Raw genomic sequence first — 27,408 nt, forward strand, 5'->3', positions numbered from 1 at the left:
CTATGAGGTCTGCAGCCTAATTGAGATGGGGTGTTTTTTGCAGCACAGTTGCACCTGGGGAGCCACAAACCTCTCCACCCAGCGGTGTGGTGTGCGTGAGTTTTACAGTGAAAAATAAAAATCAGCCCCGTCTCACCAAGGCGCTGTTAAACTGTAAAATTCTTGAGGTTTACATGAGCATAAAAACTGGTGGGAAAATGTGACGCTACAGTTTTCGTGGCACACACATACCGTATCAGAGATTTACTTTCAAGAGAAAGTAAATCTCTTTCAAGAGAAAGTAAATCTCTAGAATAAAAATACTTCAGTTTGCCAAACATACAGGACAAGAGACTGTCGATAAAAACATTGCAAAATTGTAGAAGAAACCTGTGATCTCTAATATTTCAATGCACAGCAGGAGCATGAGCTGCACTGTAATAATATAAGTTCTTTAAAATATTTTATATTTCTCACTGTCTAAAAAAATCATTCAGTTATTTGAAAATGTGGCAATACTTTTTCCAACTATATGTCCCTTATTGGGTTAAGTGACTTTCAATATGACAAGCTTGAAAATAACATGAAATAGTGCCCCAACAGAAGCAGGATACCATAAAATATGCAACGCATATAGCATGGTGTTCTTGAGAGGGGTAATGTATCACAGCCACTTGGTCTCACCAGCTGAGCTCCCGATTCTATTTGTGATAACAGTGCTTTAAACTCCTCTGGTCTCCTGCTAATGGAATGCGTGCCAGACCTGACCTCTCTGTGCCTTATGGTATTTCACTCACTTATATTACATTAACAGGCCTTGTCTTTCAGGCTTTGCCATATTGATTCTTCGCCCCTTCCAGCAATCCTTTCTAAGAGAGAATGAGGTGAAGTCACGGTGCAGCCATTAGAAGCAGAGGAGGGGTGTAGTAAGTAACACACAGGAGGGAAAAGACTGACACAGACACCCGTGGTCACGGTCTGTACATTGAAAAAAAGGCAATACATTTTAGAAGCTTAGTCATGCAATTAATGGAATATTGTTTTCATTACTGAAATGTGTTATCAGTTTGTAATATATTCAGATGTGTGTTAAATGGTGAACTGTCAAGTGTGGTGTGCTACCAGTGTTGGCCACTGAACAGCCACCCTACTACATAACCCAGAGTTCCTGTTTAGTAGAGCACATAATCAGACTTTGCCACCAGCTGCAGCAGAATGTCTGCATTAGAAGCACAGCAGTACTCTGCCACGCTGAGACTCTTAAATGATGGAGAGCATCCTGTGGCAGGAAATATCATGAACCATGATATTTCATGGACCAAAAACAGATTTATCCACAGCCACAGCTCTGAATGATCCTATATGCTTTCCTTTCCCTTCTTTCCCTGCTGCTGCTGGTCTTGTGCTGCCTGTCAAAACGCTCAGAGATCTGGGTACTGTTGGACTGCGGTGCAAGCGACATCTGATTCTTGCAATCCCAAAAGAACAGCCTGGAAATTCAGCAGCTCAGCCTGTTAGTGTCTGACGCTGCATTTTTATTGTATGTGTGCTGTGTGCTTTCCCCCTCCTGCTAAATCCAGAGAATACGACGGACCTAAACCCATATGTCAAGGAAATATCTCTTCACAGGAAAATCTTTTATAAGTGAAATTGAACAAGGCATTAACACATATTTTATTACAGATATGTGTAAATTGCAGTTCATCTGCAAAATTGCTAACATGGAAAGAGCACGTGAATCTAACGGGTGCAATGTGAAGGGGGGGATGGGGTCGCATTTCTCCTGTTACTGTCATCTCTGCCCTGACAGCTTTGAAAAGGAAAGACAGTGCTTGCTGTGAAAGGGGAGGAGAGCTGATGGAACTAACAGCCACCACCTACTGAGGCCCACTGCACCCCAATCTTATCAAGCCTACAACTACTGAAAGGTCACTATTGTCAGTGGCTCTCAGGGACAATATAGGTGGACAGGTAATCTCATATAAATAAGACTGGCTAAAAGGTAAATTTCTGTCTATGTTACAGCACCATTGCAGCTAAATAAAGGTGACACTTCCTCAGTGTTAGCTAGACTGACAGCAGGTTAAAGGTGACAGAGCAGAAGCAGGCGGGTAGTTAACAGCTCAGCTGATAACACATTCCCAGGTGGATGCTGGGACATTAGCGGCAGCCTGTAAACATTGCCAGAGGCAGATTTTTATAAAGACCAAAGACAGGGCGGGCAGGGCTAGATCGGAGCTAGATGGGACCTGCAGGACTTGAAGCTGTCCTATATTTAGAACTGCTGCTGTGTGCATCAATGCGTTTGTGCTTTATGTGTGTTAATCTGCACGATGTGAGAAAAGGCTGTAGTTATTTGAGCGCACCATCGTGCAAGGTACCCCAGTTAGAAAATGTAATTGCAACTACATTTTTTTTTTTCAAGAACATCCATCTCATTTCTGCTCATCTTCAACACAGTGCCTTGTTCTTAAAACCTAGGGACACCTCAAAACAGGAAGTAGGCATGAATTATATTCACCCTGAGTCCTAAAAAGTCCTAAAAAATGATTTGAGTTATTAGAGATAGACTTGTATACAAATACAAATTCACATCAATGGGCTCCTGCTTACAGCACTTAACAACACATAAGATATGTTACGTTACACTTATTATATGAGTGTTTAAGATTGTAACTCTACTTTTCAGAAGCCTTGATAAGAGCCTTGAACTCGAAGCATTGCACAGAAATCATTTTATGGAAGCTGTTTGACATGTGGATGAATCTGTTTTCAAACCTGTTGCATGATCTTTTTAAACCAGGTCCAGCCTATTATACATTGTGATGGGCATAGCTTTTTTGATCTTTATAGCTGACCTATAATAACTCTATCAACAGAACAACACTTAATTGCAAGTTGGTGCTATGATGTAAGTGATTTTGATTACGTCCATGCCTTATTTGGCAGTGTACTCTATATGAAACAATGGTGGAAAATTTGGTCATAGGGCTTTTTGGCAAAAGCATCCTAGAGCTAGAGTGAACCCCATTAGAAGCAGGCAAAGCTGGTGCTCAAGCACAGCAACGCTGTAGCCAAAGTGTGCCGTGAAACAAGGGCAGTCTGTCTCAGAGATAAAGGCTTGTGTTGCCTGAGAAACTATCAGCAAGAGTAGGCGGGAAGGTCATCACTCAGACAAGGGAAGAACAAAAGCTGAGATCGGAGAGAGCTGAGCTACGGCAGATGGAGACCTTCAGAAAAAACTTCACTATCAGGGTTTCCTAATATGTTTTGCAACCTCCAGAGAATATGGGATGGAACGGTATGGTAGATCTTTGAATGCAAGAAGCTGAAGTAAACTGAGCTTGGATTCAATGCAATCTGTGGCTAGAAAACCAAAACAGGCTACAGAACCACATCAATATCAAGGCTATTCTGTAAGATGGAAGTGTGAGAGAGGGCCCATCAACATGCAAAAGCCTCCCCGGTTAGTGAGTGTCTCTGGATAAAGAGAAATGACTCCACATGGGTTTCCAAGTACTGATTTCTGCTTATAGGTAAAGCTGGGATGCTCAAATGCATCAAAGCACAGAGGAAAAACAAGAAGATGTCACGACTCACTTGGTGTTCCCACAGAGAGTTGGCACCATGTCTTAAGGACTGGACTTAGGGAATATTTCAAGCTAGGACTATAAAATAGTCTATTAGTACACTTTTCAGGAAAAGAGGTTGTTATTTTGCTGTGATAATGGAGATTTGGAAAACATGGAAATAGTTTGTTTTATAGTTTTCCCATATAATAAATATTGTCTATATTCCATCCACACATCAAGCTTCACATCACTGCTTTTTCAGCTAAGAGGTGGCTTGCCAGGCATAGCAAATGCTTTCATCCTCTCCCAATCCTGTGTGGAGTGAAGAGGCTCCATTACGCCATTATATCAGCAACAGGCTAAACCAGGAAGAGCTCAGGCCTCATTTCCCAACTAACAGTTGCTGACATAACAAATTTAAGGGAAAAAGGAGGGATCTCCTTTAAAAACCTGTCAAAGGCAAACTGATTGGAATATCATCTTTCGCTCTGGGTGGGTGTCTACAGGCCATGATTTGCAATTCTTCAGAGGGGAAAGTTTCATTTTGTTTGTGCTTTTCTTCTTATTCCCAGGCTTAGGTAATTTAATCAGTCGCTCGAGATTAGAGAATCATTTCACTAAGTGAGAGCCCATTGATGTGAATAAATATCAGTGATTAAAACAACTCAGAATGAGAATCTGCGAGCAGTGGTAGCATTAGTCGTGCCGAAATGATTTGTCAGCTAATTACTTCAGTTCCTTCAGCAACTAGGTTCCCACCAAGCTCTACAAGAGAGTAAGAACTTTACCGAGCAGTTGTTGACCTGAAAGCGTGCATAATGCCATCCCTTCATGCTCACTTCTCCTGAGGTGAGTGCAAGAGAAGTGAGTTTCATGCCATTAACAAAAATGCATCAGCCACTAGCAATGGATACAAAATGTCCTGTTGTTAGCTGCAAGAGCAAACATAAGTGCTTAAGGGTTGGTTTGATTTCTTTGTTTGCTTGTTTCTGTGTTTTAAATTGTGTTGTAGTTTACACTATCAGCTACTTATCATAGGGACCAAAGCTAAAGAATGCACTGCCGAGGACAGAGACGGAAATCTATAAAAAAGTAAAAATCAATTCCTCAGTTTAAGTCTGCATTTTATTTTCACCGCAGTTCTTCCTGATGGATAACCGATTGTAAAAATCAACAGACTCTTTTTTACAAAAGCTATAATTTTACCTTGCAGAACATAGGAGCTGCCGGACTGCTGCTTTAAAGCAGTGTGTTTGTTTCTGGATTTGTGTTACTTCCATAATTTTAACTAATACCTTAAAAAAATTCAGTCACACAATCAAACTAATAGCAATAAAAGCAGGCATCAACTCTTGAGCTAATAAAAAGAAAGAAAGAAAAAACTGCCAAAAGCTGTATTGGCTACTTAAAGTGGGTTTTCTCTGATTTAGGCTTCTGCAGGCAATCCTTGTAGAGCCTACATTACAATGTAACCTACATAATTGGCTGAACTTGTTACCAGCTTTCATGCGTGTGTTGTTTTATGTGTTAGTTACCTTGTTGATTTGCCACATATAAAAGAAGGTGGTGACAAGGTGACAATTACATTTCAATAGAGGTGCACCATCAGATTATGGTGTAAGTTATGCCACAGAGGGGGTTATAACTAGGGGTGGGTTTTAATAATTGATTCATCGATTAAAATCGATTCTGGCTTGGATAACGTGATATCGATTCATTAAAATCCTGAATCGATTTTTTTATATAAATGTATTTTGCCCAAAATTCCAGAATCTCAGGTGAAACGTCACAAAATTTTGACAACCACCAAACATTTAAAACAGTAAATGAGAGCAGGTACACGGCTTCTGCACAAAGACGTAAACTCAAAGCGCGGACCTGCGGATCAGAATCAGTGAGATGTCGCCTTTCTCACCCGACGGCACGGACACGCTCGGGGCTGAAAGCCGACAGCTCGCTGATTCTGATGTTTCGGCGGGTCCGCGCTTTGTGTTTACTCCCTTTTTGCGCTGATTCCAAAGCTGTTAGTTTTATCTCTCTCCAAACAATATTGACTGAACCAGCAGCAAAAGAAGATCCAAACTGCGCTTCACATAAACATCGTCATGGATTCCCTCTGACTTTCACTGTTTTGCTTCTACCACGATAAAATCACACTTCATGCACAGCGCTCTCTCTCTCTTTCTCAGTGTACTTCAAGAACAGTTTCCCGTCTATCCCCGAAATCTGTTTTCTGCATTATTCACTTGCTTGTTATGCACAAGACTACCGTTATTTACAGCGCTGTCGGTCGATGGTTTTTTTTCCTTTTACTTACTTCCGAAAAGAAAACCTAATTTCTGCCGTTTAATAGGCTTCTGAACAAATTTAAACTTTTTAAAATTATACAAAATGCAAAACGCTGTGTCTCTAATAAAACCGCTGTAACTTCAGAGGTAATGTTCATATGTTGATTAATGGTTTTCTTTTGTTTTTGATGTACTGCAGAATATTTTTATAAAATCCCAGGCCAGGAAAATCACCTTCATGTTTTTCTGTGTTTTATCTTCAGCTACTTTGACACAAAGGCATCTGCTGTGACGCTCACACCTTTGATAAAGTCTGGAAAGTGTCAGCTTCCTTTTTATAGATACAAAAATATGTAAATGTACTGATCTGAATTATAATATTTCTGACTGTCTGAGGCAAAATTTCCCAGATTCAAATCGAATTGAATCGAATCGATTCTAGAATTCAGTGAAGATACCCAGCCCTAGTTATAACATCCCTGTAGAATTAACATCCAAGTATAAAGCTGCATGCTAGGTGCCCATGTTAAACTTCACAACAACACATAGCAATTTTTGTCTATAAAGCTAACCATAACAATCACAACAACTGTATATTGGCTACAAAAGGAATTCAAATTTTGTAAAGGCCTAATCTTTGCTAACAGTAGGTGTCTTCTTGGCTTCACCTCAGCTAATTTGAGTCATGAAATTTGGACCAAATTTATCCTTGTTTGTAGTCCTAATGGCTTTTGGAACATTTTTATTGCAAATATTTGACCAAAAATACAGACAGCCATCAAGAAAGTCTGTGCTCCAATTTTGGTTAGTGAAATTTGAGTATTTTATTTGCTACCGAATGCTAATTGGTAGGTGCCTGGTTCTATTGTTTACAGTCTACTGATGAAACTTAAGTTTCAGCAAGTTAGCTAATAACTTAGCACTCCATCAATCATACAAATAAGGTCACACAAAAAGTGATTGTAACAGCAGTAAAAAGCTCTTCCATCGCAGGTTAACCAATGCTCACAAAACTCTCAACACTTATACATGAAAAGTTTTCCTAGACGTTTTAAAACTGGTTTCTCACATTACTATTTTACTCAAGAAAAACCCAATACAAACATATTTTTCTATAAACGCTATCATATGAAGAATTACAAGTGGACACAGACTTCACCATAGATTAGACTAATTATGACTTTTCAGTGTAGACACCAAGCACATTTTTAAGTTATTTGGTCATGCTTGGTGTCACTGCAGATAAATAAATGTGCAGCCATTAGTCAGTAGACCATGCTCAGAGTTTGGCTGGCGCAGCAGCTGGCCGTACACGTCTAATCAGTCTGTTAGTCATTTCCAGGGGCTGCTCTTACTTTAGCACGAGACAGAAATAGACCAGTGTTTCCTTTGACTAGTTGAATGCAAGTGCAAAAAATATAAATCCCCAGTGATAACAGCTAAAAAATGATGGCCTCTGAATCCCAGCCAATCCATGAAAACCTTTCATCAAATCCCAGCAGCCCTGAGCCATGCAGACTGGATTGCTGCATTTCCTTTTAGTGCGGATTTTATCGTGTAGTAGAGGGCAGTATGCAGCAGCTGGTTGCTTACTGAGAGATGCTCCAAGGCACCAATAGTACAGTCAAATACATTTATTACAGCAGCAAAAGAAATGAAACAAGATGCCAAGAACACCTGGAAAAACAGTTACAGTGAAAACAGATATAAAAACAAACGCACTTATTCAGATTGTTTCACTCACGAGGAGACACGTAAATGACCAACTTACCTGCAACTGCAATGCAAGGGTGAAGAAATACAATTATGCACCATGTGTATTTGTATTTGTTCATTTGTACTGGTGAATTGTTGATTCTTGATCTGCATTGTTCAAGCTAGGTTCCGTTTGAAGAAATTGCATGTTTTGCATGCAAATTTGTGACCCTATACCATCAGCTCTGCTGCCAGAGTATAAAAAAATAGGTTAAGCATCTTTAAAGGCTTGGGAGGAAAAACACACTGAATATGAGCGCCATGTATTGCTCATAAGCAATACACACATGCAGAACACTGCCTATATAGTTAGTTTCCATCTGAAACATTTCAATAATACTAAACTAATTTAATTAGCTTACTAGCATCTCATGCCATCTGCTTGTATTTTAGCAGCTGCTGAAGGTAGAATGACACCTGATCCAAAGTAGCTAAGTGCTTTAAAAACTAAACTGCCTCCCATAAGATATGTTCATTAGAACTAAATGAAATTATTTAGTGACCAGATACGAACATTTCAGAGGTTTCCTCCAAATGCTGCCAAATCGCAAAGAAAGGCAACATTAGCAGTGCTTTTAGCTTTCTCATAGTGAGCAGTAAAGACAGCAAGGGAAGGAGAGTTATGTCTGCCACAAGCACCCAAGTGTCCACTTTTATCCACCAGCAATCACAATATATCTCCACTACAATGGAGCATTGCTTGTCTGGTATCAAGGGATATATGTCAAGGAGACTAATTTGCTTTTATAATATCCCCATTTAACACTAGCACTAACAGTTCCATATGGGACAAATATTTATAACTCTAAATGCACCTACAGTCATAAATGTGCCACTGTTATTATTAATAATCTATGAACAAATTATCCGGTTCACACCCTGCAAAAAGGCAACTAGCCTGTGGTATTATAAGGATAAAGTGTGTTGTTGTTGTTGTGTTCTAACCACAGCACAGACAGGAGAACCGAGAAGTTGTGGCGTATAGTTGCAAAGGGGGAAAAAAAGGTGAAGAAATAAACTTGCAGCGTTAAAGTAAACACAAAGGAGGGATCTAATAAACCACAGTAACAGTTTGCACTGTGCATAATGTTAAACAGTTAGTCTAATTAAGGAATTAGAAGTCGATGGACCATGCTCAGAGGTTGGCATGTCCCAACTTGGGACAGAATTTGCATGTATTTGAGTCAAGGAGCAAAGCCATGTGTCACACAGGTGTGATGCCTTACCTGGCAGGCTTGATAAAGCAGCTGGTGCTCAAATTTTTTGATGCCGAGGATATTCTGAAACATCTCGTACAGTTGGTCCTTGCTGAGGATCAGCTCGGAAGCCGCGCTGGCAGTCATGCGTTGCTGCGCCTTCCGCGGATCCTCATCGCCACGGTAGATGGTGTCAAACTTGGCCATCCAGGAGCTGAGCACCGTCTCTTTGCTCAGACCGTCGATCTCCGGAAGGCTGCGCACGCGCTTCTCGATGTGCCTCTTGAACACTTCCCTGAAATCGTTGGCTGAGAAGCCACCACTCTGGACCATCTTTGCCACACGGTCACTCTTAAGAAATACCTACATTGTGAAAGACCAGTGTCAATAGTTGCAACTGAATAGGAAATGGATTTTAAAAAAAAATGTTGATCAGTAATTATATGGCAGCTCTGCTGTCACTCTTGGCTTCAAACAGCAAATATCTGTCTTCAACAGCAAAACAAAACCATTAAACTGAATAATAACTTTGGAGTGAAAAATCAGAGCATGTATGCATTTGCTGTGACTCAAGACAGGCATTCTGTGTGCAGCTAATGACAGCCTAACAGGGAGACATCCAGACAAGGCAATATTGTCACTGTGAAGCAATTATCAAAGATGACTGCTTTGTTATTTTGACAGTCAAATTTTGTTCTTAGCATTCATTATGACTCAAAGCAGTGACTACTGTGCTGAAACACCAGAGTGCAGCAGTAAATTACTCGTGACATTTTATTTTTGAAATTCATATGTCCTTATTTTATGAAAATGTGTTTACCATAAATTTTTCTATGACACCAATGATGGCTGAATGACCATATAAGACATCTTGTACCCTACATATGAGTGCAAGAGGGATGCACACTTTCAGGTTTTCAATATTTAATTCTGAACACTTGTTGTGTATTTCACATTAATATTAAATATCACAAAATAAATGAGATTCCTGTTCAGCTGTCACGCCTGTGTCAGTTATCTCCTAATTAACTTCTGCAAAAAGAGTAATTGTGTGTGCGCTTCCTGAGGGTTCCAGTCTCACATTAACGTTTTTCATAATGGCTTGTTTTTCCATCACTAATTTAACACATCCCCCTATATGTAATTCCTTTTGTCCTGTAAGCATTGTAGTAATGACTTTTTCATCTGCAGATTGAATAGTGAGCTTGGAAAAGATGGCTGTGTCAACCACATGCTCTGACTCATAATCTGTGCAGTGAAAAGCTTCAGCCACCATTTTACCACTCAGAATTCAGGCATTTTGACATGGAACAGCAAGAGCGCTGTGCAGTGCTTTTCTGACTTTTTAGATTGAAAGCTACACATTTTAGAGAGAATAATGCGGAATATCCTGCACACACAACAAAAAGCGCTTTTCTTTACAAGAGTGAAAATGTGAACATTTAGAATCATACGAAATGCAGCATATTTGGAAGCATTAAGCACCTGAGCTTGAATGAAAAGGTTATTACTGTGATTGTGCTGCTATGGCTACGTAGGGTGGGTTGTTAGTACCTCAGAGAAACTCTGCACAGCGTTGATGAATGCCTCATCAGCCACAATTTGTGTGTCTCCATTGAGGAAGGCCTGGAAGCGATCCTTGGTCTGCTGAAGCTGCTGCTTGGTAATCTGTGGAAGCAAGAACAAACAAAGATTGTGTCATGAGAAAAAAATGTTTAAACCAAATAATAAAGCCAGTTTTTCATTGTTTACCTCGGTCAGATTCACACAAATCACGGAACAAGCATCGAGCATGCTTCTCGCCATTTTCACCAAATATCTCCTCTTATTCAAATTCATTTCATTTAACTGTATCTCATTCTGTGACTCATTCCTTCAGTCGTAGCCCACAGAATATAAGTGCAAGTGGATTTATGATGTTACACTGAGTGTTTGCTAGCTCCAGCTTTGCATCTACATCCTAAACCCACATTACCTCTAGTGCCTCTGAACAACAGCCAATCATACTCCTTTTTTACCATCACTTATAGATGAAATGCGTTGCCTAATGGCTTCCCCACTTGAAACCTAAACAGTGGAAATCTGCCAAACTAAATAAATCACACACAGCTAAAAAGGTGTGCAATGGTTGCATATTAAACCCCTACAAAACTACTGACTATATTTGTCTCAGCAATCTCTCGAATTTTGCTGATTAGCAGCTAGCAAAGCACGCTAAATTGCAAAACTACAGTCAATATAAAATTGTTTAACATCATCATGTTGACCTATGTAGCATTACAGAATGGCTCACTATAGATTATAAACTTGTTATAACATGTTATAACATCAGTTAAATAAAATTATTCTGAGCTAAAGTACATAACATGGCGTGCTTGTTATCTGTGAACTTCCTGAGATACATCTGTGCACATGAGTAAGATTTTCTCCATCACTTCCTTTTGTTCCAGTTTCGATCTTCATTACAGTCTTGATGTCCATGTATTGATTTCACACATGGTTACTGACTCAGTAATCTAAAGGTCAAGACTGACAGTCTCCCTCTGATAAGTGCCTTCAATCTTACAGTTCAACCTGTTATTATACGGGACCTGCTGGTAATGTGTGTGTCTGCCTGCGTTCAGCAGCACATTGCAAGTGACAGACTTTGGTGTAGGAGTGAGGTGGAAAAGCACCACATATCGTGTGCCTGTGAGGCAATTTCAACACCATCTGTGTGTCCATCATATTACCCCAACCCCGTTTGATAGTGCTCAGAAAGTAATAGCCTCTAAGAATTCACTATTAGAGCCAAGTGCCAGAGTTAGAAAGCTTTAACGTATTCAGGTCAAAATACAAACACCCAGCCAGTCGATGCTATCACCAGAGGTTAAAAATGAGATGACCTGTCCAGTAAAAATAATATGGACTGAAACTGGAGGTATCACAAATCATTTCACCAAGACATCTCTTTTACTTTAGGTGATTGTTGTGGTACAGAGGATCTCAGGATGATACATCCACTTAACGTCCAAACAAGTTCCACTTACAACATAAAACGGCACATCTACATCGGGGATCGATACTGCCCCTCTGCTTCAGGTTTCAGATTAATTCATGTTTCCCACAGCTAGATGTGAGATTAAAGAAAAATCTAGGCAATTCCTGCTGTGTTTTAATAAACCATGGCGTTTAAGGAACATCCTAAGGCAAGAGATGTTAATATTAACACGAGTATGCAAACTGCTCTGGTCTATGCGGATACACGGGAGCTGGGGTTGACACACTTGTCCATAGTCAGATATTATCCATATCTGAAAGTGAGGTTGAGGATAAAAACATCTGTTTTCACTTGTATAATAAACTGAGTTACTTTAATTTCGAAGATTTAATTCCCTTTATATTTCCTCCCAATAACACATTTCTTATACATTTCAGAAATACCTGCAGAGAAGTCTGACCTCAGTGTCCTGGTTGGCTTTTTTGTGTAGAGTTTGAATTTTCTTCCTGTATCTGGTATAAATCCATATCGGGTTTATACCAGGTTTATACCGGTTATAGCTTCCTCCCACTGTCTAAAGACATGCACGTTAAGTTCCCTGGTGATTCTAAACTGGCTCTAGTTTTCTTTTTATCTGTGTTGGTCCTGTGATAGACTAGTAACCTGTCTAGGTTGTACCCTACCTCTCCTCCTATTACAGGTAGCCTAGAAGCACAATTAAGAAAGTGAATGGATGGATGGAAATTTCCTAAGCAGCTTTCTGTGTAATAAAACTCTAAACAGGAGTGTGGCTCTTCAGACTGAAGTCGCATGCTCAGTAATGATGTACAATGATTTTCAAAAACAGGCAAAGAAAGCAATGTGAACAATATGTCAAACAGAGAGGAAAATGCATCCTGAGAGATGCTTTTTACTGCTGAGCTTTCAAAAGAGGCAAAAAACAAAGATGAATCAGGCTGACTGAAATGTTTTAGCAAAGCTAACACTTGTAATACTAGCTCTGAGGTCATTCATAGTGTAGCTTGCATAAATAGAGCCAAGCACTGATATATACTCTTTATACTGCAGACTTTGTGCACAACACAAAGTCTGTGTTGTGTAGACCAGAACAGATTTGTGACCATTATGACTGGATATTAATGAGCGTTTGTAATTACAGCTGAAACAATTAGTCAAGGTATCAACTGGCAGAAAATGAATCAGGCAGCTCTTTCAATAATTAATCTGTTCTTTCAGTAATTAAAATGAAATACAGAAAACCTCACTGTTTCTGTCCTCAATAACATGATATGAATGTGAGATATTTCTTTTCAAATATAACATTTAAAAAGGTACCGGAGTAAAAATGACAAAAAGATGGGATATTGTGATTGGAACAGTGGGAGAGCACATTTGTGTTTTACTTGAAGATTTTACCTTGAAAGGTCAAAGCTAATAGTTCTTCCACTGACAGTTTCTTCGGGCTGATCTGAGATCATGTGACAACATAATAAGCTACTAACTCCATTCAAGTTTGCATATGTGGGGAGAAAGCTGAAGCACAGCTTGACTACTGGAAGTATTTGGAGTTTTTTGTGCTTTCATTTATTCCCTCATTGGAGAACCGTGCTGTGTTAATGGATGAAAGAAAATGCCTGCATTTTCATCAGTATTGCCAGACTCCCAAGACATACTTTGCTGCTTTGGTCATATTGATTCTTCTCTGTGGCTCTTATCAAGATTGCAGTGTTACCCAGTGATTCATTCGCTGGCAATGAAGTGGGCATTGGTATTAATCACCGTTCACATATCAATAGAGGAGCCATGCACATGTACAGCAGCTTCATTGCAGTTTAAACTGAGAGTAAATATTTCACTTCGGCCATGTGGATGATAGTTAGGTTGCATAAAACTTCAGTAAATTCAGTATTTCAACTTTGTATGACCAAAAGCAGATTTACGTCACAAGATAGGGCACTGGCCACGATGAAGGATTAGCGCTGATAAATTCCCTAATTCCCTGCTAATTTTTCTAGGGAATATTCTTTGTTACTGTGTGCTAGAAAGTCCGTCTACTTTAACTTTGCATAATTTCAGTTTGTATCTAAATGCCCACTGAGTCTCTAACAGAGATTCGCGGTACTAAGTTCCCTCAGGCGCATGTCTTGTAAAACATCAGTGACCTTTAGTCATTCTTCAGTGAGCTTATGGAGTAATTTTCTGTTCTTCTGTTGGTATGTTTCTATTTTGCCACAGTCTGAGTCGGGGTCTCTGCATTTGCTGTGAAATAACTCTTTGTTTTTGTTATTTGGAATTAGGACGTTAATTTTTCATTTGTACACTGTTTTGGTTTTGTACATCATGATGGGGTCAAAGCCTTTACAAGGAAAATGGTAAAAATGCGCTCTGATTTACTGCATCAGAAATACAGTATATCAAATAATGCAAGGGTTGTGCTATACTAATGATCTTGAAAGTCAATATTCGGTATGGCTTACTTTATTCTTCAACACAGCCTGAACCCTCTTAGAGAAGCTTTCTTGTCATTCTTTTAACGAGTCCTTATGAATAGTTCTCCCGGTCACTCAAAGCTCTTTTTTGGGGGAATTTGGCTCCCCTTTGCTCTCTGTCAAGATGATTCCACACTGCTTCAATAATGTTGAGGCTCTGCGGAGGCCGATCCTTGATTGGTTGTGATCCATTTTTTCTGTTGCTGTTGATGTTTTTTATCCAGCTATGCTTGTATTGCAATGCCATTGTGTTTGTTGCTAATCAGATGCTCTCCAATGGCATTACATGATGGACCAAATTCTGAGGGTGCCTTTCTGTGTTCGTAAATTTACTTTTGGCTTCTCTCAGAGCCGCATGCTTGTTTTAGCAGATTTATGCTGGATGCTGTTCCTGACGCAGTCCCCAAGGCATTTTGAGTCAGCGTAAACCACTACACTATGGAACCACACTTTTCTGTATTTATATTTTTGACCAGATCCAGATCTGCAGAACCACTGACTTAAAGTCATGACAGAGCCTCCACCGTGTTTTAAGGATGACTGTAGACGGTCACTGTTATACCTCCTCCAAATGTGTTAATAATGATTTAAGCCAAAAAAACTGGATTCATCAGTCCATCAGCCCACTGATTTCCAGTCCAGTCCATTTTTTTCATAGTTTCCCTTCCTGTGGCTGTCAAGAACAGCTGTCCTTCCACTGAGACCATTTCTGATGAGGCTCCAGTGAACAGTAGATGTCTCAGCTAAAGACCCAGATGCATTTCTCAGGTCCTATGTCAGGTCTTTGCTGGATTTTCCTTTCTTTTGTTGAAAGACACAACTTTTAGAAAGTGTGCCTCTGCTGTACATAACTTTTTCATCTTTTGTCTACCAGTTTTCCATTTTCCTTAAACTTTTAAGGATACTGTGCATGATGCTGGGATACGACAATTTTTCAGCTAATCACTCTTTGGGACTGACCTTGTTGTTGTTGTAAAACTATTGAACTGTGTTATCTTTGGCATTTTCCATAGATTCAACTCAGGAAATCAGAGCAAATTATATGTTTTTGTGACAGGTTGCTAGAAACTAAGTGCTAAGTTGTTGTATTTCAGTTGTCTGTTATGCGTAGACACAATACTGGTTCTTCCTTTGAGTTTGGTGCTTTTGTTATGTTTGAATAATTCATAGCTCAGAGTGAAATGGCTTATCAAACAAACAAAAGTTCTCTAAAACTGATAAATAAATAAGAGAAAAGCTGTCAAAAAGATCTTCAGAAAATCTGGAAAAATCTTGCTCAAAACCACTTTCAAAAATTGCAATAAAAACAGATTAAAAAACCCAGTCTTTCTGTTTTTGATTCTTCGTGTACATTGGTTTTATCTTAAAAACTGTGATCAACATGCATTCTAATCAGGACATTTTACATTTAGAAAACTGAACATCTAATGGTAGCAAATGACCTCAACTGTAGTTGCCATTTTTGCATGATATTTAAAATTGAAAAAAAAAATGTACCTGTACTACTCTAAATGTATGAGATCTAATCTTAAACCATCAAAGGGAAGTGTAAATTAATTTAAGGTTTTATAAATATGTGCAAAACTAAAACAATGGACATTGTTGAGATTAAATGTTGTATCCGAGATCCTGAATGTAATCTGAAGTACAGTAAGTTGGATAACACCTGATTCACAGTAAATTTTCAGTACACAGTACATTATGATTGGATTCATATAGATATTTGTATCTCTTTGACTGAATCAACATGTCATCAGCTTGTGATGTATACTGTATCCACTGTCTGCGGTGGAGTAATTAGCTAATTGAATGTGGTGCACTGTACTGTAGCTTGTGTAGTTTAGCACGATAAGGACTTTGCTTTGCTGACTCACACTTGAGCTCCTTAAAGTTATATAATGTCAGGGGAGGGGGAAGTTAAATTAGGCTGCTTTCCCAAATTAAATGGCAGCAAAATAAATGAACAGTTTTCTGTGTTGGGCAGAAGTAAAACAGATGTGTAATCGATTCATTAAAACGAAATAAAATATTTAAAAAGAAAACATACAATTACACATCTGTATATCAATAGAGATAAAAAAAAAATGTAAACTTTACATTTGTGAAATCTAATGTAAAAATTGGAGAAAGGGTGTTATATAAACTCAGTTCTATTGTTTGCCGCTGTTTGCCCTGTCTCAATGCTTGGTTTTTAGCAAATATGTTATCAGTGGCTGCTATCACCAGACAAGGTTATTCATGTTGTAGATGACACCACCAGCCCACATCTGAGTAAACAGCAAACAAGGGTACAGGAGCAAGTACTGCATGACAGCTGCACAAAATCTACCAACAGCAGGCTTCATCAAACACAAAACACCAACACTGCGTAGCGACTATGGTCACAAAACTACAATTATACAAAGACACATCCACAAGCTATTATCCTGGAACCAGACATGCACTCGTAGATTTGTTCTGAAGTCACATGCACACACAGCATTGTGTGAGTAAATACCACTCCGCTGGGTTAGCAAACAGCCAGGTGCAGACTCCACAGACAGAGCCTGACACACAGCAAACAGGGATAAAACAAGAGGCTCCGGTTCTGTATAACTAGCCTTCACGGTGTTGTCATATTCGGGAGCTGTGGAGCTGCTGATATATTCAGAAAAACACTGTTTTCACAACCAGCAAAGCCCCTTCTAGTAAGTGTCATCCATTACCACACACCACCATCTCACAGGCAGCAGTCTGTTCTGCTGGTTCTTCATTTTGCTCATTCGCTTGATGAAAATAATCGCTTAGCAGAAGCGAACGTAAAACCACATGAATATGAACACTCACAAATTAAGAACACCAAACTCAAATTCTCTTTGACAGATTTTGATGAAATTCATCTGTTGACCTGTAATTAAATGCACATGTGTTGTACTCCTCGATCACTTTAGAAATGTGTGGTAATGTACGTACGAAATATGATAAACAAGAGCCACAGATTCTGTTGAATTTTGGAGAAACGAATGACGGAGGCCTGAACTAAATCTATAGTTAAATTGGAAACTGGAAGAAAGTGACTTTGGAGCATGCTCCCAGAACTTAAAATACACAAACACAAATATGTTAACACAAACAGGCAATTAAGCAAAGATTTGATATTGTTTTTTCTTTGTTTTTGTCACGGTCCTGGGTCGGTGACCCAGTGTTTTGAGTTTCTTGTGTCTCTGAGTTTTTGTATTATGATCGTAGTTCTCTTTCTTGCCCCAGTTTATTCTTTAGTCTAGTGTCTTAGTTTGGCTTTCTTGTATTCTCTTTAGTTTTCTGAGTATTTAGTTAGCCGCTGTTATTGTTCTCTGTGTTTCTTAGTTGCTCTGTCTCCCCTAGTCAAGTCTGCGTCTATGTTACATTTCCTGTTTTACTTTGAAGGTCTGTGTCCTACATGAATGTATTGAGTTTCGCTTCCCTTGGGTCTTGTTATGTCCGATTTCTCCCAGCTGTGCTCCCCTTCTGTGTCTCATTCCCCTCATTATTTCCCAGTGTATTTAAGACCTGCGTTTCCCTGTGTCAGTGTTGCGATCTCCCTCATTCATGGCTGTGTGTTTCTCTGTGTAATATGTTATAGTTTCCAGTTTAGTCTGTATAGTTTTTCTCTCCAGCAATAAAGCTGTGTTTTGAGTTCATTCCTGCCTCTGTGAGCTTGCGTTTGGGTCCTCATCCTGCCTGCACACAGCCGCAACCATGACAGTTTTGTATTAAAGGGCTACACACTGCAGTACCACTGCATTACTTTATACCGTAGAGCACACGAAGCTGACTGTGAATCAGTAACTCCATTCCTGGTGCATTACTCTCATTAAGAGTCTGCAACCACCCTCCCATCACAAATCACTTACTGTCTTCCTTTGTAATTTCTCCGACTTTCTCTCTTCGTTCCCTCCTTTTAGCTTTCAAAGGTGATTATCTCACAAGAGTCTTGTTTGATGTTCAATAAGGTTTGTTTTGTGGGTTTTCACCAATAGAAAGCGGCACGAGATGTGTTGAAAAAAAAGATCACACAGACTGAATTAATCAGGCTTTTGAAAAACTTTTGTAGAATTAGTGATAGGAAAGATCAACGCGCATCCAATATTTATTGGCTGGGAAGGCTTAACAGTCTTCACCAATAAAAGGTTGTAGACTCAGCGTTAATCCATGTCCTGAGAGATGTTTTAACAGTTTCTCACTATGTTTAAGTCTGTTTTTTATGTTGTCTTACTGCTTGATGACACCCCCTGTGTTACTTTACATCAATATCACAGAAGAATGCCTCTGAAAGAGTATAAAGTTTGAGCTTCGTTAAGGAGGGAACCATTAAAGCACTGGTTGCATGAACATGTGACAATAAACTCAGAGTATCTACCTGACATACCGCCTCATGCCTGCTCCAGGCTGCTGTTTGTGCTCTTTGTGCCTCAGTGGAGAGTGGGAAAGAGAGACTCATAGGAGAGGTGCAGTAATGGCCCTGCTATAGCTCTTCTGTCTTTAATGTGGAAAATCACCACTAGTAATCTCTCTCTCAGTATCTCTCCTTGTTGTCCTTTTTACTCATAGCTGTGTAATTTTCCCTTTGAAGCAATGTTACACAGGGTTCAGCATAACAGCACACATTTGCACCAACAAACTCTTGAGCCCTAAATAACCACCAACAGCCGCCCGAGTTCTCTTAGGGGACTCAACAATGATCAGAAAGTGTGATGACATGCAGCCGCACATAGTAGCCATCAAAAGACTCACAAAAGTTCTCTTAGAGTGATTATAACTTCCATAACGCATAATCAGAGTCCCATAATTATGAGACAACTGTCTTGTAATTATGTCACAATTACAGTATAAGAAAAAAGTATGCGATTATAGCCAGAAATAGGAAGATGTTACAATAGCTGATTTAGTTTCGATTTGCTTTCCTTTACATGACACACTTATAGGCGTGACTAGGCAATGCACATGTCATTATGAATAGCCCTTTAACCTTGCACGTTTTCAAGGTTAAAGGAGTGTTTTGTCAAACGTGCAGACCTGTTTTGATCTCGCTCTAGCAGGCTACCAATCTCAGAATGAATTCTCCATCTCTGCAAAGTTTGACAGGCATTATAAATGCTGCAACTGCTGCAGTGTAAATGTCAACATTTGGCACAAAGTACAAATGGATCCCTGCTGTTTTCTTCCACTACACTTCCAATAAAATGGTCTTTGCTTACAGGAAGCATGTTGATCAGGGCTCAGACAGTTTGTTGATTAATCACATAGTCAACTGATGTAACAGCAGATGGGAACATTTCAGCATTTCGTTGATCATTAATCAATTTTCAAACAAAAATGTAAACAAAAATAACTTCAAAGTCAAATTTTCTGACTGATAAAAAGTGAGCTTGTGCCTGTTGTTGTGAACTTACATGAGAATATATTGAATAAATACAGCTTTGCCCTGCTTTTTGCTTATTATAGACCAAAATGATTAAATACATAAAACTAAAGCAGTAGCAGTTTTAATTATGGTAAGCTCAGTAAAAAAAAAAACTTGTATACCAGTAAAAATGATAAATGAAATGCCGCTTTAGAATTGCTAATGTTTGGTCTTCTCTCAATAAGCCGACCCTTATTTTTGCACTAGTTTTTTCCAGTAAGGCGAATGTGCAATACTGGGAGCAGGAATGAAAACTTATGCAGCAATTAAACAATCCTGCTTAATTTGTCTCCATGCATGAATGCAGTGTTGGGACACAGCAGCTATTCTCAGCCAGACAAATCTTGCCTCACATCACACTGATGGTTAACATTCGTTGGCACAAATGTATCTGTTGCTTTGAAAGGCCAACAAGAATTCATAGCCCGGGTGAGGACACACGAGACTATAATTAACAAGCACATCCTGTATTTTGAGAGCCATTGAAGGAGATAAAATACTACGTGGGATATTGCTTTTAAGCCAGATCACGCTCACGTCTTCCCACCTATGTGGAATAATCCCTCACATGATGCCATCCATACCAGCTTTAAACTCCCATGCATTTACATGCCAGGACTCTGTGCTCTAACATTTGCATTTTGGTAGCCTGTTTTTTGAGCACATGGCACATGTCATGTGAGCATCACACCAAAATGTTGGATTATTACTAGAGCACATATTATTCAATTTGATCCCTATTTCTTGCCTTCAAAGTACAGCGCTGTTAGGAAAAGACATTGTTAGTATTCTGACAAATAAGATCTAAGCTTCCCTCCTTCGTTATGTCCCCATAGAGAGGATGTTTAATTTGAGAAGCTGTGATAATTTACACGTGGCTGCACAGATCGTGGGTGAGGGGGTATTTCGCCTGCTGCTTTTCAGCTGTCACCCCTTCTGAATTCACTTGCTTATCCGCACCGTCAATAAACACCTTTATTCTCCTATACTAGCGGTACTAAAACATGCTACCAAGACTGCTGCTTAATGGGAGAGAACAATTTTTCCTATTATCAGCTCTCAAGCGCTGACTGACATGTTTTATTTTCAGCTCAATGCTTGACTTTGCCATTGACAGCGAAGCTTCTTTTATTGTCGAAGGATGTCTTTTTTTAATTTCAAGCAGAACACCATTCAGCGATCTTACATAATAATGCAAATGATTTCAGTGCCATACTTCAGCTCTCCATTTAGTGCCACTGTGTTTTGCACATATGACTGAATGTCTTATGAATATATTGAGGTTTGTCAGTTCACTCTGAGTTGTTTATATCTACATATTCACCATTCAGATAATCTGGTGTCTTTTGGTAGAACTAGAAGGCAATAGGGGCAATATACATGCCACTGAGTAAAGAGATGAATGCACACTACACAGTGCAGTTTTTAAAACCGTGCAGTAGTCACTTGAATCGTGAATATTACAATAATTATCCAATAAACAAATGTAGCAGCTGTCAATAGCAATGATAAACATTGAATGTCTATGCAAACACCCTGACCGCTACCAGTGTTATTGTTTCGATATTGATAATCTCCTGTCTTTTGCCAAAGTTAGAGTAAACTAAAAACTGAAAGTCAGTGTGATTAAGTGGATTTAGTTAACAAAAATAAAACATTACCATACTTTAAAGAAACAAATAGCAGCTGAAATTGTATATAATTTGTATTTACACAGCTAACAGCAGCTGCTATTAATACAGGAACGTCTGCATGGCAGTAAATCAACTGCTTTCACAAAGTGTTTGCGTTGTTATACCAATTCTTAACATATTCAGTCTGGCCCCTAAACAAATGAAAGATTAAACCTCAGAAATGATAACAATCGAAACGAAAATGAAACACTGAGAAATATAAACTGAAAGGGGCAAAATTGATGCTTTTGTTCAAAAGCACCAATGAAAAAAATTAGATGTTCATTTAGACAGATCTGCAATCTGTGAGCCAAGTGCAACGTTACAATCATCTTTTTCACTCATTGAAAAGTTGTTCACAGTGGAACTCCCACAGTTCTCTGCAAACACCTGTGTGGCAAACATCGGTTTGCACTTCAGTCTAATTCAAATTCACATCACAAACCCTGCTGTACAATTCACAGCCCCTCTCCCTCACAGTATAAATGGCATACTGTATAGTATTAAAATGCTGAGCCAGAAGGAACTCTATTAAGTGAACCTGCTGGCAGATGAACTGATTAGGTCAGATTATCTTCAAGGGAATCACACTTTGTAATTCTGACATGGACAGTTACTCACTTTGGAAAATCAACATAAACTGCGATCTATAAAAGCAAATGGTCTTGGTTTGATTAATCAGACTGCAAACATTTTATTCTCCTTGGCTACATTTTTGAATCAAAGCAGAATTTCGTTCCTGCTTGTTTCTTGTGCTTTGAGCTGTACACATCAACAAGTTAAGCTCTCATTGACACATTTGGTAGGTGTTCCTTTAACAAACATTTAGTGGCAGTCCAATTAAATACCAAACACTTGTTACATAATATTTACATTTTCTGAATAAAGTCAAACTGACCAACCAAACAAGCTGACAACCATCAGATCAACATTGCTAGCCATTAAAAACAGTCATATTTTTCTAAACCTATACATTTCTTTTTGCATTATACTTTGAAAACAAAATGCAAAATTGTGATTTTACTGTATTGCCAACATGTCTTTAGAATAGAATAGAATAGAATAGAATAGAATAATCCTTTAATTGTCCCACAAGGGGAAATTTGGTATTTTGTATTTTATTTATTTAACTCCTCTGTGTGTGCAGTTTATTCCCATTGAATGAAAGAGGTTTTTGCCCTCTGGGACCATCACAATGATGCTAAAATTTCATAAATTGTACCAACGCAATCTGTCTGTAACCTCAATACTCAACACATTCGCTGTGTGGGTCCCAAGATACTTAGCCTTTTAAGCAAACACATGTGTCACCACTCAGTCATGCACATACACCCAAGCTAGCAGTGAGCAGGAACAAACTGCTGTTTTTTTAAGACGTTGTTCAGACTGTACTGTAAGATTTACTTTTTATACCCTGAAAAAGAGTCACCTTCCTGTTCCTGCCCTGTTGGCTTATCTTCCACAAGGTTATGGCAACATATTTCAAGAAGCAGCAGTGGAGCTTGCACAGTCTACAGCCTGGCCTGTTTCTCTGTGATAGCCCATCACTGCTGTTTGTGTGCCAGAGCTTCTAATAACGGATTATCATGGAGCTGCTCCACATGTTTTGCTGAGGCCTTTAAGTCTTTTCATTACAGAAATTGCTTCATCATTTTTCTGTGACTAATCTATAATAGCTAAAATTGTAATAGGGCACATATTAGATTGTGCTGCCAACACTGTGAGGAATTACCTTAATAAATTATTGTCTATGGACATCTGAGGAGCCCACATTCACATGAGGTTCATGGCTAAGATGAATCCATAGAAATGTAATTAGACAAATGTTAAATATTCTTTTTGTGTGATAAATTATTTCTCCATATCCACCCAAGACAGAAATATAATTAAAAGACAGTGAACTGATGACTACTGTCTAACTCCATGATGTTATAAATGCACACAACTGCCTCAAAATAATCAACGTAAATGTTGGTGCTCACCATTTTGTTAACAGTTCTGTGTTATAAGCCATGCTCATCAAGTGATTGGATTGAACCAATTCACTGTGCCTAAAATTGAGATTTTTTTTTTTCAATTATTTTAATGTGTGATTTTTATCCATGTTTGGATCAAATCAGAAACACCAGCTAGACTGTGGGCAGACAGACACACTCTGAGTTCCTGGTTTGATTGTTTGTTCGGATATTCACTCACCCACAACTGAGAATTGTGGCTGCCTGAGCAACCAGATATGAAAGTGCATTACTAGGCGTGCATTAGACTATCAGTAACCTACGCTCAACAGACTACAAACAAACAAATGGACGGAAACACTGCAGTTTATGCCTCCTACATGGACTTGTGCATGAGTCAGCAGAAAATTCAGACCATATGGCTTAACAGTGACCAGAGGAAGACAAGTTGTCTGCATGTTAAATGAAAGCAGCACTTATAAATGCATATTTCCATAGTAGTATTCATGGTGTTAAAATGAATGAGCGACCAAAATGAATGACTCTTCTGAAAGCCTCCTGACCACAGTGAGTAACAAAGAACTTCTTCCTTCTGAGGAGAGATTTAGGAACCTGATACTGTCATGCAATGTGATGACAAGGTTTCAGAATTCAAGCAGTTCTATATAAAACATGCTGATCCATACAGAGGCTTCTTAATTCATAACTGACAGGTCAGTCAAACAGATAGTCTGCATACAGCAAAGGAAATATACAAGGGGCATTATCCTAACTTACAATCAGTTGAACGTTCCCCTTACCACAGTAGGCCTGTGCATGGTGACTTTGACAGTAAGGACAGCATGACCCAAAACTGGCATCAACATCAGTGGACCAACATAGCAGCCTGAGAAGCCAGGGTGTTGGCCCTGTCCTTTACAGTAGCTAAGGTATATAAATCTTATAAGATAAATGTCCTGTTAAAATAATAATAATAATAATAATAATAATAATAATAATAATAATAAATAGTAAAAGGTTAAAAATGTGTCAACGTTGAAAATGTTTTAATGCAATTAATTTTCTACAGGCCACTGAGAGGAGCAAAGCTCATCTTCAGAGAAGAGAGGCCATTAAGCTACCCTCCTCAAGAGGTCTGTGCCTAAAAGTCACCTTGGGAGGCCAAATTGACGGGATAAGTGATGGCGCAAACGGGTTGGGATTGGGTATCCGCCAAGCAGGCAGGACAGAGCAATATACAGCTGCATATCTAATTGACATCGGGAGTTCGGTAAAAATGTAGGCCAACAAGGGCAATGACACTGTCCTGTTGTGACTTGCCATCCACCATCTCCTGAACGCCCTTTCACTTAATGGGCTTGCTGGGCTGTAGGGCTGCTTTCATCTACGAGCTAGAGTGCTGGAGGAACATGGACTGCACTCAGCCTGCAGCTCTGCAGCACCACGAGTCCCCTTCACTACCAGAAGCTCGAAGCACCTTTATATGCTCCTGTCATGCTCCATGAATTCAACATTTTGCGTCAAACAAACAAACGGTGCTTTCACTGGCACCTTGCTGTCTCCATGCGCTTTCGGATAGGGCCTAGTGGCCAGACCTGTACTCTGGTTTATGTAGGTCATCAATGACAACATCTGCGATATGAAAGGAGGTATTTCGTCATCATGTGGCTATCAGTTATGCCTTTGCACCGGGTGCTCTTACCTTCTGCTGCCGCCTTGCCATATCTGTGGGCTGTTTTGCATTGAACGGGTAAGCGATGCATCGCATGACAAAAACATATAGCTGCAGCTTCTTTTTGCGGTCTTCTTCCTCTCTGTGCAGCTTCTCCAGATCCTCCTTCTCCTCGCTGACGGCCGAGGGGCTCGGGCTAGTAGGACGGGCACTGCTGCGGCTGCTGCTGGGCGCTAGTCCACCCGAGCTCTCGCTGGTCCTGCTCGGGGAGATGCGGGATCCGGCCTGAGGAGCCATTGCCTCTTTGCTTTCCTCCTCCACTATCCCATCAGATTCCTCCTCGCTGGACGACGGATCTAACATCTTGCACTAGAAGTGGTGCGCCTATACAGAAATCCGAACCTACTAACTGAGTTTGTTTGGGTTTTTTTTTTAAATTGTTTTAAATATATATATATATGTATATATCCCCAGATGATGGCCGAGCCGCTGTCTTACCCGTGCATAGATATAATGCAGGATGTGCCTGAAGTCGAGTTAGGGATAGGCCCTGGTTGTACTCGCTGGCTGAGGGATGTCAGCTGTATACGAGTAATGCTGGAAGAGCTATAGTCTGCTTCACACTGACCATTCTCCGCCTGCGCCGAGCACTCGTCGGTGCTTACGTATTTTCGGTATTTTATTGGCCAGTCGCTGCTGCGGATGTGAGAGGGGGAGGTGAGAAGAGTCGGAGAGGAGGGGTGGAGGGATTGTAGTGTAGGGATTGTGAGGGGACGAGATCGGCTTTTTCCCTCCCCCTTTCCTTTTTTTTCGGTGAAAGCGGGAGATGGCCTCTTCCTTCCTGCCAACCCGGTCGACCGGAGCTGGCCGTGGTCCTGAACTCGCACTCTAAGCAAAGATCCGAGTCTGAAGCGCGCGCGGCTCCGCGTTTAGTGTAGCCCCTCATAACTTCACGCAGTGGCACACCTAAGATGGCTGCCACCGGATTTCTCTGATATTGTCACTGACTGAAATGGGGAACATTATGAAGTGCACGGGCCGCGCACGGGATGCAGAACAGCGGGTGTAAAATGCCGTGTGCTGTCGAAGGGTGGGGTTGCAACACGGAGCGACCTCTCTGAAGCTACACAAATTAATTGTTACAGCGCGTGCTGGCATCCCTCGTCAGGAAATCTCACCACACAAGCGTTTCTTCTACTAAACAGGAATTAATTATTCAAGCTGAACAGAATCCCCCAGGTGTCTGACTCACTGTTAGTTACTGGGCCAGTGTGAATATGCTGCATAACGCGTTGATCTTTAATGTGAATCGGACTTTAAAAGAGAACAAAAACAAAAACACCGTTTTGGCTGTGTTACAGTACAGATGTGTTGTAGTAAGTCGTTTCGTGCAACACTAATCTGTGATGTTCTGCCAGAGCTTAGCACACGAAAAGTCACGTGATACTTTAAATCCTGCAGACACTACAATACTGGAAGCACAGTCCGACCGTATTTATATGACACGTGGCTTGCTCTCCTCGTGAAGTGCATTTTTCTTAATAAAAAAAAGGGAAAAAAGGACATTTTTATTCCCTTCATCCGTCCTCCATGCAATATTTATAGCAGCCCCCCCAAAGAAACCCTACCCCAGTCCAGTACTCACAGCATTAGCTTTAAATACTGAGGCTCAGAGTATTGACATTTTGTTGATAATTATAGTAACTCCAGTGAGACAGTTTTCCTGAGTGTGAGACTGAGATGTGCTTGTTTGACCTGTTAATCCTGACTGGAACTACAAACTCTCAAATAAAATGCTTCAATTTGCCTTCACTGCAGTGTCTTACAGTCTTTTATGGTAGTACTTAACATAGACCTGTACTGATAACTCTGAAGCAGTTTAACAAAAAAAAATTGTTTCCTGTACAGATTTTAAAGCTTTCGATTTCACTGTAAGCAGAGCAGAAAGGAATGGTTATCATCCCCCAGTCTTTTAGATCTTACTCTGTGCAAAGTCTACTTAATATTCGTCTTCAATATAGCAACAAGCAAAAATAGATTTCATGGAAAGGCTCTGTTAAAGTAAAAGAAGAGGACATATTTGCTTATATGTTCCTTGACTCATGGTGTAATTTCTGAACATTCACCCCATAGTTCTTCTAAATTCAGGGTGTTTTCGGTAGCTAAAAATACTTGCTGGTTCCTAAGATCCTTACTCCCTTGTAAGTATTGGGAGCTGTTCTACTTGTGCTGTGGAACAAGGAAGTAAAAACTAGCAGCCTTAAAGTAAAGGATAAATGAATTATACGTCAAGAATTTTAAAAAATAAAGTACAAAGACAAAGACAAAATTTTTGCGGTAACGAAAAAAACAATATGGACAAAAGTATTGGACCACATCTCTTACTCAGAATGCCAAATTTGATGACTAAGACATAATGGGTCATTC

General features: G+C 39.7%; 1 protein-coding gene across 12 annotated transcripts in view; it reads right to left on the bottom strand.

The window, feature by feature from the left end:
- Positions 1-25,657, bottom strand: part of LOC146574665 (calcium-dependent secretion activator 1-like) — a 66,487-nt gene extending 40,830 nt beyond the window's left edge. For 6 of the 12 annotated variants that reach the window (XM_085274519.1, XM_085274518.1, XM_085274517.1 and 3 more), the window contains exons 1-3: positions 25,012-25,657; positions 10,345-10,458; positions 8,821-9,153 (exon numbers count right to left, since the gene is read on the bottom strand). In XM_085274519.1, the coding sequence (XP_085130645.1) occupies positions 8,821-9,153; positions 10,345-10,458; positions 25,012-25,344 (780 nt within the window). In that variant the 5' untranslated portion in view covers positions 25,345-25,657. The remainder of the gene's footprint in view (positions 1-8,820; positions 9,154-10,344; positions 10,459-25,011) is intronic. The other 6 variants (XM_085274526.1, XM_085274523.1, XM_085274522.1 and 3 more) reach the window with 1 other exon arrangement.
- Between the last annotated feature and the right edge of the window lie 1,751 nt (positions 25,658-27,408).

The sequence above is a fragment of the Mchenga conophoros genome, linkage group LG5 (genome assembly GCF_057382185.1).
Source record: "Mchenga conophoros isolate Kocher_MC1m ecotype Shallow Benthic linkage group LG5, M_conophoros_male_GT1.1, whole genome shotgun sequence".
Taxonomy (NCBI): domain Eukaryota; kingdom Metazoa; phylum Chordata; class Actinopteri; order Cichliformes; family Cichlidae; genus Mchenga; species Mchenga conophoros.